This window comes from Gasterosteus aculeatus, chromosome 12, assembly GCF_964276395.1.
Source record: "Gasterosteus aculeatus chromosome 12, fGasAcu3.hap1.1, whole genome shotgun sequence".
In the NCBI taxonomy this organism is placed as follows: domain Eukaryota; kingdom Metazoa; phylum Chordata; class Actinopteri; order Perciformes; family Gasterosteidae; genus Gasterosteus; species Gasterosteus aculeatus.
The window spans coordinates 23,232,605-23,248,917 of record NC_135700.1 but is presented as its reverse complement, the minus strand read 5'-3'; the positions used below and the strand labels follow the sequence as shown (position 1 = coordinate 23,248,917).

The 16,313-nt window shown below is 50.5% G+C and overlaps 1 protein-coding gene across 2 annotated transcripts in view; it reads right to left on the bottom strand.

Moving 5' to 3' along the window:
- Positions 1-407: 407 nt before the first annotated feature.
- LOC120831746 (C-myc promoter-binding protein) overlaps positions 408-16,313 on the bottom strand; it is a 32,099-nt gene continuing 16,193 nt past the window's right edge. Inside the window, exons 9-34 of one of the 2 annotated variants that reach the window (XM_040197473.2) lie at positions 15,499-15,643; positions 15,133-15,308; positions 14,921-15,021; positions 13,763-13,978; positions 13,432-13,577; positions 12,199-12,237; positions 11,279-11,412; positions 11,066-11,198; positions 10,781-10,987; positions 10,568-10,696; positions 9,896-10,037; positions 9,065-9,163; positions 8,840-8,914; positions 8,328-8,420; positions 7,787-7,936; positions 5,497-6,554; positions 5,227-5,410; positions 5,058-5,161; positions 4,774-4,949; positions 4,531-4,683; positions 3,974-4,136; positions 3,443-3,697; positions 2,721-2,838; positions 2,295-2,457; positions 2,154-2,218; positions 408-1,934 (exon numbers count right to left, since the gene is read on the bottom strand). In XM_040197473.2, the coding sequence (XP_040053407.2) occupies positions 1,798-1,934; positions 2,154-2,218; positions 2,295-2,457; positions 2,721-2,838; positions 3,443-3,697; positions 3,974-4,136; positions 4,531-4,683; positions 4,774-4,949; positions 5,058-5,161; positions 5,227-5,410; positions 5,497-6,554; positions 7,787-7,936; positions 8,328-8,420; positions 8,840-8,914; positions 9,065-9,163; positions 9,896-10,037; positions 10,568-10,696; positions 10,781-10,987; positions 11,066-11,198; positions 11,279-11,412; positions 12,199-12,237; positions 13,432-13,577; positions 13,763-13,978; positions 14,921-15,021; positions 15,133-15,308; positions 15,499-15,643 (4,561 nt within the window). In that variant the 3' untranslated portion in view covers positions 408-1,797. The remainder of the gene's footprint in view (positions 1,935-2,153; positions 2,219-2,294; positions 2,458-2,720; positions 2,839-3,442; positions 3,698-3,973; positions 4,137-4,530; positions 4,684-4,773; positions 4,950-5,057; positions 5,162-5,226; positions 5,411-5,496; positions 6,555-7,786; positions 7,937-8,327; positions 8,421-8,839; positions 8,915-9,064; positions 9,164-9,895; positions 10,038-10,567; positions 10,697-10,780; positions 10,988-11,065; positions 11,199-11,278; positions 11,413-12,198; positions 12,238-13,431; positions 13,578-13,762; positions 13,979-14,920; positions 15,022-15,132; positions 15,309-15,498; positions 15,644-16,313) is intronic. The other variant, XM_040197489.2, reaches the window with a different exon arrangement.

Below are 16,313 nucleotides of genomic sequence, written 5' to 3'. Positions count from 1 at the left end.
TGTAGCATGATGCTATGTAGCATGTAGAGGATGGCGTTGTAGCATGATGCTATGTAGCATGTAAAGGAGTGTGATGTAGCATGATGCTATGTAGCATGTCGAGGATGGCGTTGTAGCATGATGCTATGTAGCATGTAAAGGAGTGTGATGTAGCATGATGCTATGTAGCATGTCGAGGATGGCGTTGTAGCATGTAAAGGAGTGTGAACAAGTTTGAACATTTGAATCCAGTCTGTGTGTACATGTGTGTATTAGTGTGTGAGTACGTGTGTGTGTAGAGGACACATGGACCCGCTGGTTAGAAAGGTTGTTACCACCCGTTGCTCCACAGCGCCCCCCTCAGGTGGGCAGCAGCTGCACAGGGAACCTTTGGCGTCGCCTCATGAGAATAAAGAGAGGAAGTGGGAGGAGTTTCATTGATTTAATTCACAGGTAGAATCTGATCGCTGTACACAACCGTCACACCTAAACGGATTCCTATCAATGCGCATCCCCCCCGTCCCCCCGTCCCTCCCCCAGGCCGACGCTCATGAGACCTCGGTGAGTTTACAAAGTCCTCAGTCAGTCTGATTTAAACGTAAACCTGAAGGTTTCAAAGATGAACTGAGATGTTTGTTTCATCAAGTAAAATTACAAAGAATCTTTCACACAAAGTCAAACATTTACAGACGTAAATACATGCGGCTGATTTGTTTTCCGTAATTTATGAAACACAAATTCTTACACAGAATTAAACGTCAAGGTGAGTTTCCAAAAAATATCAAACTGAGAAAAAACAACTCACAAAGCAAAGACTTTAAATTAATGAAACTTTAGAAATGACAGCTCAACAAAAACATTGAATAGTTAATATTCATATAATAGTGTAACCGCATCAAAGTTAAATCTGTAGAATCAGAGACTTTTCTCTGAGATTTTTACAGAGAAATGACTCGAAATAAACTCTGAATTAAGTGTTTTACAGTAGAGGTTTTTCTATAGTACAAAAAAACATTCTTACGGCGACATTAAAGCCGTTTGAATGAATTTTCATGAATTTAATTCACATGAGCACAAAAATAGTCTTTATTTAGACTACGTGTCAAAGAAGCAGAGAACATGCAATAATAAGAGATGAAATGACCTAAACAATAAGAGCTCTCATCCGACTGCTCCTGTTTCTACTTCCTGTCCTCCAGCTTTTATTTTGGAGAGTAAAATGTAAATACAGTTGGACATGAGATTATTCTCAATTATTTAAAATCTCGCTCCAAATAAACTGGTTTTTAAACAGATTCCGTAGAAGCGGATTATTTTTTTTAACAATGAACCTCATAAACGCAATAACGTTTTAGTAAACAAACATCATTAAAATGAAACATTGATCGTTGATCAGTTTGATGAAGCACAGCAATCATTTATCTTCAGATAACGAACATAACGGCTAACAAATACTTATTTAGTAGTAGTATTCATTCCTTTTGTCCTTGAAGTGTTGAAGGATTTATTGTAGTGATGCTTTAATCACAGATTTATTGATCACTGCGGCTTCGATTAAAACCATTTCTCTTGGTTTCTCTGACTGATAAAACACGTTAAACTTAAAAACACACACAACAATAAATAAAGCTTATTTTGTATAAAATGACTTCAAGTTAAAGTAATTCTAACATTAGTCTTTGTACGCTTTACAAATATCCTCCACTGAGTATTTACACTTTAGTTTGCGTTCCTGAGCTCGACGACGGTCCAGGTGTGTGTGTGTGTGTGTGTGTGTGTGTGTGTGTGTGTGTGTGTGTGTGTGTGTGTGCGTGTGCGTTACAGGTAAGGCTCTCCAAACGTCCTGCGGCACTCCATGACCCCGGTGCCGGGGGGGCGGTCACAGTTGTGGGTCAGCTTCACCAGAGCCGGCGGCAGGCGGTCGTACGCGGACTTGTACTCGCGGTCGAAGGCGTCTGAGGGACGGAGAGAAGAGGCGTGAACTCTTGTGTCCGTCCTTCAGAGGACGAACAGAGGCTCTGAGCTGCCTGCTTATTCTGCCCCCTTGTGGCCAAAACACAGCGTTAAAAGGTTCATTCTTGAAGTAGTTTTTCTTTAGATCAAACTATTTAAACCACAGACAGTGATTGATACACGTATTCGCCTTAATGATCATAAAAACATGGATGACTCACCGATGTCGATGTTGTCTTTCCCCAGAGCCACCAGGGAGAGGAAGAGGACGTCTCGGTACAGACTCCTGAGGGACGGAGAGTCCAGGTTACCAGACAGTTACTAACCAGCTGCTAGGTGACGGCTGGCACTAACTAGCTGACCTCTGCCGTTTGACCCCCAGCGTGTTCGCCAGCAGCTGCAGCAGCTGCGCCATCGGCCGGCCCACGTCGTTCCTCTGGATGCTCCTCACCACGCTGTGCAGCAGCTCCTCGCTGAGCGGCTTCTCCTCCTCGGGGACGGGCCGGGTCAGAGGGTACCCCACATCTACGGGACACACACACACACACACAGAGAGACACACGAACACACACACACGTCAGGTGGACTTGTCTCAAACACAAAGGACCAATCAGAGCGCGGCGTTCCACAGACTCCACAAGAGACTCGCTCTCTAACCACAGAGCACACTTACGACCTGCTAACAGCTGTTAGGCCACGCCCCCTCTAACAACCAGAGGCTGGGAGGACCGGGCCTACGGCCCGGTCGGTCCCTGAACACAGCGCGTCAGAGAGGACGTGTGACTCACTGAAGGTGTTCCACAGGATGTAGAGCGGCTGGACAGAGTCCTGGTGGAGCTTCAGGTTGTCCCACAACATCTGGATCAGCACGTGCTTACTGTCCTCAGACATCCAGTGACGAGGGACCTGGGGTGGGCGGGTGAAGAGAGTATGTTGTGTGCATTATTGTGTGTTTGCCGTTTGTGTATCTTCTCATTCAATGCAAATGAGAAAGTTTGTCCAACTTTTGATTGGTACTGTATGTATCATGTGTGTATGTGGTGTACATCATGTGTGCTGTGTGCACAGTGTGTCGCTTTTGTGTATTATGTGTGCATGTTGTGTGCACAGTGTCTCTTTTGTGTATTGTGTGTGCATGTTGTGTGCACAGTGTGTCTTTTGTGTATTGTGTGTGCATGTTGTGTCTATTGTGTGCATGTTGTGTGCACAGTGTCTCTTTTGTGTATTGTGTGTGCATGTTGTGTCTATTGTGTGCACAGTGTCTCTTTTGTGTATTGTGTGTGCATGTTGTGTCTATTGTGTGCATGTTGTGTGCACAGTGTGTCTTGTGTGTGCATGTTGTGTGCAGTGTCTCTTTTGTGTATTGTGTGCATGTTGTGTCTATTGTGTGCACAGTGTGTCTCTTTTGTGTATTGTGTGTGCATGTTGTGTCTATTGTGTGCATGTTGTGTGCACAGTGTGTCTCTTGTGTATTGTGGGTGCATTGCGTGTATGTTGCGTGCGCTCTCACCTGTGAGTCCCTGTTGCAGTGCTCTGAGGTGAGCATGAGGCCCGGCAGGTTGCTGGGCAGGTCCAGCCTCCTGAAGTACCAGACCAGGTTCCAGTAGATGATGGGGTGCTGGTCCACCACGTCAGCCTCTGTGATCACCGGGTCGCCCTCGTTCTCCAGCAGGCTCTCGAGCTCCTTCCACAGCACCAGCGGGCTCAGGTAGGGCACCGTCACCGGCTCGGGGTGGTGCAGCCGCCACTCCATGTTCAGAGGGTCCTACGGTGGATTTACAGCTCAACTGGTTAAAGTGAACTATTTATTTGTCGTGAGATTATAAATGATAAACTTTTTTAACGAGATGTAGTTGTGTTCACACACGATGCGTTCAGGGACCCTCTGCTTTGATAAACACTGTAGTTCTGCAGATTGTTTTGGGGTTCAGAGGTCAAACCCACGGCTGCTAATAACGGCTGAAGAGACTTTCTACTAAATAAATAAATAAAGCTGTGACCCGTTTCCTTGTTGCCATGGCGACAGTAAAGAGGTCCGTACCGTGGTGTCGTTCAGGCGGCTGGGCAGGCTGCCCGACGTGGGCACGCCGCGGTGGAGGCGTGGCGGCTCGTCCAGAGGGCCGAAGGCGCTGATGCTGCGAGCCATCGGGGCCCCGGGGGCCGGGGGGGGGCCGCTGATGCCCTGAGCTCCGCTGGGTCGGGTCCTGTGAAGATTTACATTCATTGCTTTTTAAGATTTAAATATGTTCTAATCTTCACTGTTGGGAAAAAAAGAAGCACCAGCAAATGTTTTAAGGGTCTGAATCATTTCAAGTGGGAACATTTTTTAAATTTTATTTTGCATTTGCACCAAAACACAATAATTACCAAATAACATGAAGCTGGGACTTTGCTTTTGAGTAAAATGTGTTTCAGTCTGAAGAACAGACATTAAAAGTGTGATCAAGAGGTTTCAGGCTCTCAGGTTGAGAAACTCGCACACAGATGAAGGAAAAGACGTTTACAGGAAACATCAAAAAGATTCTTTCGGAATTTTCACTATTTAATCATAATAATAAAACTCTGAAAGAGGTTGTTGCAGATAACTAAATGAAGTACCGTCTGCTCCCCGGACCCTCGGGGGACGGGGGGAAGACGGCTGTGGTGGGACACGGGGTGGACAGGGTGGAGGCGCCGGTGTCCGGACCCGTGGAGGCGGAGCACGACGAGGTCACGGCCTCCTCCACCGACGAGCTTCCCTTCAGGAAGAGCCTGCGGAGGAGCGGAGGTTATCACCAGGCGCTGCACACGGGGGCCACACGGGGGCCACACGGGGGCCGAGGACCCGAGCGACTGCGGTACCTGCCGGGTCCCCTCAGGTCCCGGATCTCCACGTTGAGGAAGGGCAGGAAGGGGTTCCCACAGAAGGGACAGGTGGTGTTCAGGTTGGAGTCGTCCGCCGTCCAGCCGGCCATGATCTCCTCGTCGTACACCAGGCAGTCGCACGTCTTACAGCGAGAGCAGCTGGAGATCAGCAGCTGGACGGGGGGGGAACATATTTGGATAAAGAAATAAATGGATAAAACTACAGTTTCTGTTTCCCCGTCTTTGACCTCCGGGACTTCTCCACCAGGGGTGGGGTTTACCTCCATGGCGTAGCTGTTGAAGATGCTGGTGTTGCTGGTGTAGTGGGAGGAGCCGAGGTCCGACTTGTCCGTCAGAGGAAAGCCGGGAGGCGAGAGGACGCATCCTGCAGGAGACATGAGAGATGAGACATGTCCCTCGGCGACGTGTCGCGTCCTCAAGGTGACCCACCAGGGAGCAGCGATGAGGGGCTGTCCAGCCCGCTGCGTCGGGGGCTCCTCCGGCGGGGCCCCGGGGGGCCGTTCCTCTGCGGAGAGATGACGGAGCCCCCGCGGTCCTCCTCATCCAGCGGGGAGGAGCGGTCCGGATCCCCAAACCCGAGGGAGGAGACGCTGAGGCGGTCGCTGTGAGCGTCCTGGAGGGAGAGGGGGGGGGGGGGGGTCACACGATAAGATGAATCTATGACTACCTATGACCTCTGACCTATCCTCGGCCCCCTACCTTGGTGGGCGTGGTGTACGTGGACAGGCGCGAGTACCAGCGGCTCGCCTTCTCCGCCACGCCCTTCCCCGCCGAGAACACGCTGGTTTTGAACACGTCGAGCGACGGCGTGAGCAGGGTCTCCAGCGCGAAGGAGGAGGAGGAGGAGGACGATGGCGACGCCAGGCTGCCCCGGTCCGCCCGGTCCCTGCGGGGGCTGGGTCGGGGGCTGGCGCTGGGCGTGGTGTTGCCGGAGCTGCGGCAGGACGGCGAGGACAGCAGGCGCTGGCGCGGCACGGGCCGGGAGGGCGAGGGCGGGTGGAAGGTGCGCGAGCGCGTCACCCCGGCGGCCCTGAGGGGGGAGCCGTGGGGCAGGCTGGCCCTGCGGGGGCCCGCCGGCGGCGGCGGCGGGGCCGGGGGGAGGAGCAGCGAGCCGCCGTAGTCCTGCAGGTCCAGGCTTGGCGTGCGGCTGCTCAGCGGGCTGCCCATGTGGTTCATGTAGAGCTCGATCTCCCGGGCCAGGTGCCCGCGGGCGCTCGGCGTGCCGACCTCGGCCCCCCCCGGGTACCGGTCCTCGTCCTCGTCCTCGTCGGGCCGGGACTCCGCCGCCAGCAGGGACAGCGGGTCGTAGCCCGCCCGGATATCCGTGCGCTTCACGCTGCGCTCCACGCTGCGCTCCACCACCTTCGTGTGCGATCTGCTCCGCCCCCCTGTGGGTTTTTTTTCCGAATCCAGGTCCTCAAGGTCAAAAATGGCGTCCGCGTTGCCCCCGTCCTCGTCGCTGGAGTCCCGCCCCTCCTCGTCCCCCTCCCTGCAGGCCGCCCAGCCCAGAGCCAGCGAGCGAGGCCTCTCGCTGAAGGTGGCGGCGGAGAGGATCTTAACGTCGGCGCCGAGGTGCCCCGCGATCTTGTCCGGGTCGGTCTCCCCCCGGCTCATGCCGAGGCCCAGGACGCCGCCGCCTGCCGAGCCCCCGCCCACCGCGTCCTCCAGAGCGCTCTTGTGTCTCCTCAGCAGGCTGCGGGTTCGAACCTCGCCGATCTCCTCCAGGGAGGAGGTGAAGAGGAGGCCCGCCACGTGGCCTGTGAGGGGGGAGGGAGGAGTTCAAGAAGTAAACAACACGATCATCCGACGAAGCTGCTTAAGGAAGTTTTTCCTTTAGTCAACACGTCTTTACTGGACATGATGTCCTTGTTGACACCGTCCTTCAACGCAGCTGTAATCAAACCTCTTAGACGTTTTCTCCCCATGAAGCTTCTCATCTCTCTGGGGAGTTTTTCCTGTGACGATGTGAGCGTCTCAGCACAGAGGATGTCGCATGTGTACAGACTGTAAAGCCCTCCGACGCAAATTTGTAATTTGCAATTTTTGGCCACAAAATCAAATGAGTTGATTTGAACAGCTGGAATACTTGTGGCAGAAAACAAAGAAAAAGGCGATAGAGGTGAAATAAAGTGGGTTTCATGAGAAGCTGCTGATGTGGACGGACGGCTGTAATCAAATAAAACAGAAGACGACGACTAAAGAAGAAGGACTGAAACACACTCATTTAACACTGACAAACAGTAAAACTGTTTCCATAATCAATGAAGTCCTTCAACTCTTTTTCAACGAATGCAAAAAAACAAACATCTCAAAGCGTCAAAACTTTTAAAGAAATGTGGAATCAGCTTCACTAATACGATGACTGGAAGAGGAAAGGCGGCTCCACTCTAGTGACGCAGAGCCGGTCGGATCGCAGTTGGGTATTTAGCAACATGGACCCCCCCCCCTCCTGCTCTCCTCCTCATCATCATCCTCATCCTCATGCAAATTCCATGTAACGTTAAATGAGTATCTGTCCCCTGGTGCTCTCTGTCCACGGCTGGAAACACTGAGCTGACAGCGGCCGGTTATCAAAACATCGGCCAAATGACCCGTTTCAGACTTTATGATGAAACACAGAATCCCTTTGTGTTCATTTCTAAAGCCGCTTTGAGACACACGTCACTTTATTTAAGACGCTGCGCTACTTGCAGGTCTCTGTGTCGTGCCAGATTCTCAATTAAGTTAGAAAAAACGTGTACGGCAAACCCGCGGTGATGAAGATCCTCATTTTATTCCTTTATTTTCATCGTTACACGGAATCTGCATGTCGCTAAATACCCAACTCAGATCGCCTCGTGCGTTCTGAGAAGGGATCCGACCACTCGGCGCTACTGTAAACACGACTCTTTGTAAAGAGGAGGCCCAGATAAAGTCACGTTTTATATCTCAGTTTCCATGGCAACGGGGCTCGTCGGCGGCGGTGGTGCAGGCGGACGTCCCTCCTCACCTGCGCTGGAGGAGCCCTTGGGTTGGCAGGAGGCGTCGCCGTAGGGACAGCTGCTGCGTACGATGCCGCGGGGTCTGAAGGAGGAGTGGAGCTCCGTGTCCGGCTGCGGGAGGAGGTCCTTGCTCCCCTTGGTGCTGTCCGACTCCGACACTGAAACAACGAGAGCATCGTTCAAATAAGAGCCGCGTCTTGAGGCTCCGCCCACGGCGAGGAACTCTACATAAAAGTAAAGCAACACTGTGAAACTACTCCAGTCGATTTGTTACTCTTGCAAATTCTGTAATAGAATGTTTAAATATAACATGAGGAGTTATCTTCTTAAATGTGGTCCACAAGTCAAATGTGAACGTTGAAGTAAAGTTGGGAATATAGAATCAAATAGATTGAGTTTTATCTCCTTGAAGGATAACACGACTGAAAACGCTTTGATGTTGAGAATCCTCAAGAGAATGAATCCTCTGTGGAGGAGAGAGATGAAGGAGGAGGAAGAGGAGGAGGGATGGTGTTTCTAAGAAGGTTCAGTAGACACGAGAGAACTGACGGGAGCTGCAGTCGCTCTCCTTCTTGGTGTCCGGAGCTCCTCGCCGGACCTCCTCTTTGGACAGAGAGTTGTAGCCCAGATCCGATTGGTCACCTGGAGGGAGAGAGAGAAGAACAGGAGGAGTCAGACGAGAGGGACGCACGTCTCTAGATGTTAAACCCCATGACGAGCCGGGCAGAGGAAGAGGAGCAGGAACGAGACGCTCCTTCCTCCCATGATCCTTAATGACCTTTATTTCAATCTAAATTCTTGTTTTAACAAAGAAAACATTTGGACTTCAAGTTAACTGAAAACTTTTCAACATCTGATCAATATCTGATCTTCACGAAGGTTAAAACGACTGAAATGTGACTCAAACCACGAGAAAGATTCGTATTTAAAGACTAAAACTAAATGACAAAAACCACACGAGGGAAAAGGAGGCGGGGCCTCCGGGGATCACTCCGGAGGGAGGAGGCGGCAAAGAGGCCCCCGGAGGTGAGACACGCAGACAGACAGGAGGAGAGCATTACCTGGGTGGGGGGGGGCTCCTCCGGGCTCCCATCCCCCCCGCCGTGCATGAACCACGCAGCCGCCCCCGCGTGCCGCTGCATGCAAGCAGTGAGTGATGAAACAAAGAGAAGGGACAATGATGGAAAAGAGGAGGAAGCGAGGAAGACGCCGGTCGGTGGGCGGAGGAGGTGGGACACAGAGACGGCGTGGAACAAGATGGCCGCCGGGGGGGGGTTGGCGGGTACCTGTGCTGGATCTGTCGTCGGCGGGGTCGACCCGGGCCAGGGGGGCGTCGGCGGAGATCTCCAGGCTGGCCTGACTCACGGCGTCCAGGTCGCTGCCATCTGCCCAGAAACAACAAGACGTTACAGGGAAGCTCCTCCTCTCTGCGCCCCCCCCTTCCCACCCCACACACACACACCATTAAAGCTTCCTACTCAAACCAGCTTTAATACACCTTTACTGGTGTATTAACCAGCTGCATCACCGTGTGGTACGGCAGCACATCCACCGTGGACCACAAACGCCTGCAGAGAGTGGTGAGGACGGCAGAAAAGATCACCAAGACCCCACTGCCCTCCCTGCAGAGCATCTACCACCGCGGGGTTCACAGGAGAGATGCCTCCATTCTCAAAGACCCCCCCCCACCCCAACATGGTCTGTTCACGCGTCTACCCTCAGGCAGGAGGTACAGAAGTGCCAAATGCAGGACCACCAGACTGAAAAACTCTTTTTTCCCCACTGCCATTAGAGCCGCTGAGAGGACTCCAACTGCTCTGCACAGCTTGTTAGGATTCACTGTTACTGTACTGTTCATTTATATTGCACACATTTAATTTAAGTATTTTTTTACAACATGCTCAGTCTTGCACTTTTCCCCTTACCTCATCTCTGCCTTATTTTTATTTTATTTCATGTGTATTTATGTAAATATTGTATTTTTTTTTCTATTATATTATTTTCTGGTCGGCTTTCCAGAAAAGGCAAGCACAATAATTTCAGTACACAGGGCGTGTGTAACTGATAATAAAAATCCTAAACAGGAAAAAAGTGGTTAATATTTAAACCAGCGGTACCTGACAAAGGATTCTGGGTAATCGGAGCATGGCGACGTAGTGCCCGCTTGAACTGAGCCACGCCCAGAACCACATTCCTCAGCTTCATCCACAGGAAGTAGCCTCCCCTGGTTCTGGAGGGCCACGTGCTCTCCAACACTGCCTGCACGCCAGGAGGAGGAGTTATCAGCAGTGATGAACACATGAAACTCCTCTTTCCTCTCCTCGCCGTTTGAATAATTAATACAATCAAAATGTAACACACACAAAACATAATTAAGATTCTGATCATCGAGAAACACAATTCATAATGTGGAATAATAAAACTTCACGATCTGAGAGACTAAAATTGAATAAATAAAAGAACCACTGTAACGTTGTCCCTGCTTACGAACATGGTTTTAGTTAAAGTGACGTGTGTTAGGAAGATGGATCATCGGAGCGCTGACATCACTACTGCTTAACTGCTCCACGCAGGCTGAGCTTCACAAACAGAAGCTGCCAGCGGCCTTCAAGCTGCAAATATCTCAACCGCCGGTGACTTTTAACCGTGGAGCTTCAGGTTGTGTCTCTGCACTCAGTTCAGGAGGAATTTTAGTCTTGTGGATTTATGCATATAAAGGACAAACGAGGAACATCACTGCAGCACATTCGATCCTTTACCACTTGGGCATCAACAGAGCAGCACTCCACCTTGTTGTAGTAGCCGTAGGTGATGGCGTTGGGGTGCACGCCGGCCTTCTTCATCTCAAAGAGGACCCGCACTGCCAGGACGGGCTGTCCATACTGTCCACACAGCTGCATCAGCACCCGGTAGCAGACCTGCACACAACACGCGCATGAGCGTCGCGGTAGAAGAGGACGATGAAACAGTGCAGCGGCGTTGGATCACGGGGGTGCGTGCACCTCGTCGGGGGGCTGCAGCTTCTTGGCCTGCATCTTCCGCAGGACGTCGTACGCCGTGCGGAGCGCCCGCACCTTGGAGTGGCAGACCTGGACGTAGGCCGGCAGGCAGATGAACCACAGGCCGTAGCAGTGGCGCAGGAGGCACTTGGACCACAGCTGGGGTACGGAGGAGTACTTCCTGGCTATCTTCTGGGCTGATTTGATCTCCTGTGGAGGCAGCGGGGGGGGGGGGGGGGGTAACAGGGTGCTCCACAGCAAGACAGTGGATGATGGCGTGAGACTGACCTGCTTCGTACGTCTGAACATGGGGGCGGGGCTTGTGGGGCAGCTGTGCCTGGCGGCGAGGCGGGAGGTGGGGGTCCTGAGGCCCTCCAGGGGGTCGAACAGGTCCAGACTCAACACCGGGAAACCGTCGTACCTAGAGGAACGTGTACGGTATGAAAGTATCACACCAATTGGCCAATTGCCAATGTGCGGTGAAGCAGTAACCTTGGTTACCTGTAACAGAGAGGGTGCTCCGCCCCCTCGGGGAGTGGGGGCAGCTCGGGGGGCGTGATGAACACGGTGTGCTCGCTGCGCTGGGACTCGTCGGTCTCGATCAGGCGGCTCTCCTCTGCTCGCTCGCCCTCCGCCTGCAGAGCGGGCAGACGCGTTAGGGCGGAGGCACCGCCACCCTCCGTCCTCACAGCTCCCTCTTTAGCCGCAGTCCAAACCCGCCCGCGACTCAGCCGGCGAGCACGCTGCCCTCTTCTCCCATCTGGCGTTCAGTATACTCACGCAATGAGCCCGTTGGACAGATTACGTGTGATTATTAATCGTTGTATTCATTGCATTGAGGATTTGGCGTCACTGCTCTCAGAAAGGGGGAGTAGAGGCACCCGAAGGGAAGGAGAGTAAGCGTGAGCTGAAAGCGTGGGAGGGTTACGGTTGTACCGTTGGACCGTTGGAGAACCGTCGCTGCGGTTTGTTGGCTCTGCAGAGGATCTATTTTTCGGACTGTGTTATTTGTCTCCGTAAGAGTAGATATCTGGCGAGAGCTCTGGTAAACTATTCTTTCTTCATTTGAACGTGTGGTCCTGGTCAGTCATTTTAACTACGTATGGGGTGAGAAAGAAAGAATTGAACCTAAACCTCTTTCGCCACTTAGGAATCTAGGAAAAACAGAGGTTGGGGGCTGCTACAATTAACATGAATATTTCTTTAGAAGAATACACCTTGAGAGCCACATGGATTCATTCAGAAGTGACTTTATTAAACGGAGCCGGGGAAGCAGATGCCTTCTGATGTGCTTCAAAGTGACATCCAGGACCCCGCACAGGCTTCAGAAGCCCCCGAGGCGTTAAAAGCCTCTGGTCATGAAACATTCAGGGCTCACACATTTCATTTGGGATCAAGAACCCCCCCCACCCCCCACGTACCTTTCCTCCTTTGTCTCCACTCCGCTCTGAGTTGTAAAGCTGCTCGTAAACAGAAGCAAAAAGAAGGGAAACAGAAAAGGGAAAACTGAAGTTAAAACAGAAACCATTAAACTACATCAGAGGCTAAGCCCCGCCCCTTCTGCTGGACGGCAATGGGACCGTATTCTGTAAATAAAATGCCAGGCGAGAAACATAGAACCGTGAGATCCTGTTTGAATAGAGCGACAGGACTGTTGGCTGATAGGAATAAGTACTGAGACACAATACACTCGTTAAAAACACATCAGGTGATGAAGCGCTTTGAACAAAGGTAGCTAGTAAAGCCACGGTGACGGTAAAGGCTGATTGACAGGCCTCTAATAGACCATAAAGTAGGGGATGCTTTAGGGCGGGGCTACCCGCTGATTGACAGGTCTCTACCAGAGACGTAGACAATGGCTGCGCTGGAACAGTCCTTTCTTCTTAAGAAGGTTCCTCACTAAGTGAAGTGAACTAGTGGAAACGGCCGCCATGATAAGGAAAGGAGCCTCAATGCTTCCTTAGCTCCTATAGCATAGGAACCATTGGACCATCCTTTACAAAAGGAAATGAGATCATTCCGTCCCACAATTCCTAGCAGCGCCGATATTAAAATAGTGACGCATCATTGGTCCGTTCAGGAGGAACATCGATCATGACGTAGAAACGCAGATCATGTGAGTAACCGTCATTTATGTTAATAAACATAATTTATGTTAATAAAGTTTTCCTTTGAACCGGGTTGTTTGTGTGTCCGCACAGCGTGACTCACACTAACAACACGTGAAGCATCCGAGACGCTTCTTTGTAGCCGCTGCAGACTGACGTCACCATCACAACAACACAACCGTGTCCTTTCCTAACTCCTCATCCACTCTCCTAACCACCTTCCCTTGACCCTGTGACGTTTTCCACAGAGATCACTGAATAGAGGAAGGACATTTTTTGGTTCCTCAGCCCTCATATGGTCACTTGTTGCAAAAAAAAACAGATGCTTTTTTTCTTGCATAACCAAACAGACTTTCAGGACTTGTGATCTTGATCTTTTAAACTGACAGACATTTGTGTTATTTGTACTACAATTCAATAACACGGTCCCATGGGGGACACAGGAAGGGTCCCCCATGGGACCCCTGCAAAAGACTAAGATGCCTTTAAAATAACATGAAAATACCTACAATAATCCTAATAATATTTTTTAAAAGAACAGCGTACTTTGTCCACGCAGTCGTCGAAGAAGGCCAGGCTGGCGTCCTTGTCGCTGACGAAGGAGCACTCCTCAATAAAGCGGATGAACATCTGGGTTTTGGTCATCAGCGAGTAGAACTTCTGGTGTGAGCGGTCGCGGCTCTTCAGGAACCCTGAGGAGTGATTTATAGAACATATCACAACATCCCCCATTACACGGGGAACCCTTTATCCTACTGAGAGCTTTCCTTATTTAAATATGTATAACAGCTGGTTAAGATTGCAATGCTTTATATCAAAATATCATGCATATGCAAAATGAAGACGAGCTGGCGACGAGCGACCTGCATCCAGGTACCTTGCAGGTCAAAGAGCGAGCTGGCGTCCGTGGCCTTCTCCGAGGGCGCCTGGGTGATGGGCCGCAGGAAGGAGCGGTAGCCTTTCAAGATGGCCGCCATGAAGCGCAGGAAGGCCTCCTGGATCTCCAGCTCCAGCGCCTGGAGGCTCTTCCCACAGCTCAGCTCCGAGGAGGCGCTCACGCTGAGCTCCAGCTGCCCGTCGCAGCGCTGCTGACCTGCAGACGGATCAAAGTCATTACTTCTGCAGGGAGTCCGTGACGCGTACCGATGTCCTGATACCAGAGGAGGTTTCAGCCTGCAAAGATATCGGAATATTACAGTAAGTCATTTGTCTTTACCCACATTATACCCACGATTCATCAGAAATCATCCTGGATAAATGCTTCATGAAATGCATTCTGAAGTCTTGATTGGAGGATATGAATCAAGAGGACGAATAGTTTACATTATTATAATAATAAAGTCAATAAAGAGTTTGAAATGTCTCAGCATTAAATATCAATATTCATCACTAGATGGAATTTCAACTTCACTGAATCAGATGATTGATTTTATTCCGTTTCTGTTCAATGATTCATGGGATTATTATTAAGGTAAAGACGGAACCATCCAAAAAGCTGACAATGATGAATGAATGAATGGGAATACTTACAGGTACAAGTCTGAGGTACTATTTAAGGCAACTTTATGCTTCTCTACTGATGTTCTATTGAAGTACACTGCAGTCTAACTAATCAATGGCAACAACGCGTGTCCGTCCTCCGACTCGTGTCATTAAGCCGTCATTGGAAAATGGGTTCTGGTTTTATCTGTTTAAGTTCTGTAGCATGTGGGTTGATACATTTGTCCCTTTGTTGTTTCCATCATACGAACGGCAGGTCACTAACCCTGTTTGAGAATGTTTTACTTTTATACTTTAAGTAGTTTTGAAACCAGTACTTCTTTAGCTTAAGTTGATACTTTAACTGCTACTAAGTTATTTTATTTTAGTATCTATACGTAATGCATGTGAAGACTTTTGACACCTCTGACGATGAGTACATTTGTCTGATACTGTGGTAACACCATATCTCTACAGGAAGAGGAGATGCTTCCTTTCAGAATAAAAGCAGCATGGAGGACGTCCTCCTGAGAGAACGTTCAGTCCATAAGCTCACCGTCCACCAGCTGCTGGTAGAGAAGGTTCAGCACGTTCATCAGGTTCTTACAGGCCTTCTTGGGCAGGATCTTCCACGTGAGGGCTCGCTTGTCTTCATTGCTGGAAAGGCAGAAGCACACGGTGAGCTCCCCCCCCCTCTTACAGGGACTCCAGGTCGACCCCGGGAGCTCATGAGTCGGCAGCTCTATGGTGCGTGTGCGTCGGGCTCACTGGAAGATGGTGCTGGTGTCCAGGTCCACGCAGCTCACGTCAGGCGGGGGGTCATACAGGTCAAAGTAGCGGGAGTCCACTCCAACAATGAAGGGACAGGGGGCGCTCAACACGTCTGCCAACGCCAGCGGGCACAGAGGAATGTAGGGGCAGGGCCAGTGGAACGGGAAGATCATCTGGGGGGGGGCAGAATTTACCACCGAGAAGTTACAGAGAGAAGAGCCGGATGGGAGGTCGCAGTCACTTTGACCTTCGACCTCTCAGCAGCACAATCCCATGAGCTCTTTGAAAGGGACTCCCTGCAGGTGTTCCTGTGATACCAGCGAGTGAAGGGGGGGAAGGGGGGGGGGGGGGGGGGGGACTCACGGACACCAGGGCCTCGGTGACGCTGGTCAGGACGGCGGGCCGCAGCGAGTGGACCAGGATCTTGTGCTCGGTGACGGCGAACACCAGCAGGGTGACGGCGTTCTCCGGGCCCAGGTTCTGCAGCAGCATGGAAAACCGGCCGCCGCTGCAGAGGAAACGCTCGGCACTCAAGATCTACTTTACGTCTTTACGAGACATCCGACACCAAAAAGGGAGTCCGAGCCGACGGTCCTTGATCACATGTGACCAACGCTTTGCTCAGAGAATAAATAGAACATCAAATTCTGATATTTCATTTACAAAAACAAACATTTTATTCTACATTTCTCCTTTAAATAAACTGTTTACTTTGACCAAAATCCGGTAAGAGATTAAATTCTGATCTCCTGACTGAAACACATGAGGATTCATCTGAGACGTCAAATCACAGAAACTTTATTAAAAGGAAATGAACGTTGTATTGGCGAGTAGATTGAACAGCTGATCCTCAGTCTCAGTAGTTTCTTTTCTTTCTACGGTTATTCATCATTTAATGGCGCGTCTCAGTGTGTTTGTCCTTGAAGAAACAGAATAAAATCTCCCACATAAATTCCTTTAACCATCTCTCCTCTTCTTGTTCAACTGCTACTCTTTGCATCTCCTGGGCCCGGTTTTTCAAAAGTAATCCACTAGGATTTTGGATAACGGATTGGATAAAAAAAAAAAACGGATTACAAAATCGGATTGGATCACGTAATCCAATATTGGTTTTGATCCGGATCAAACCTTTAGTTTGGGTTTTTCAGAACTTTTTTTGTAGGATTTGGATCACTTTG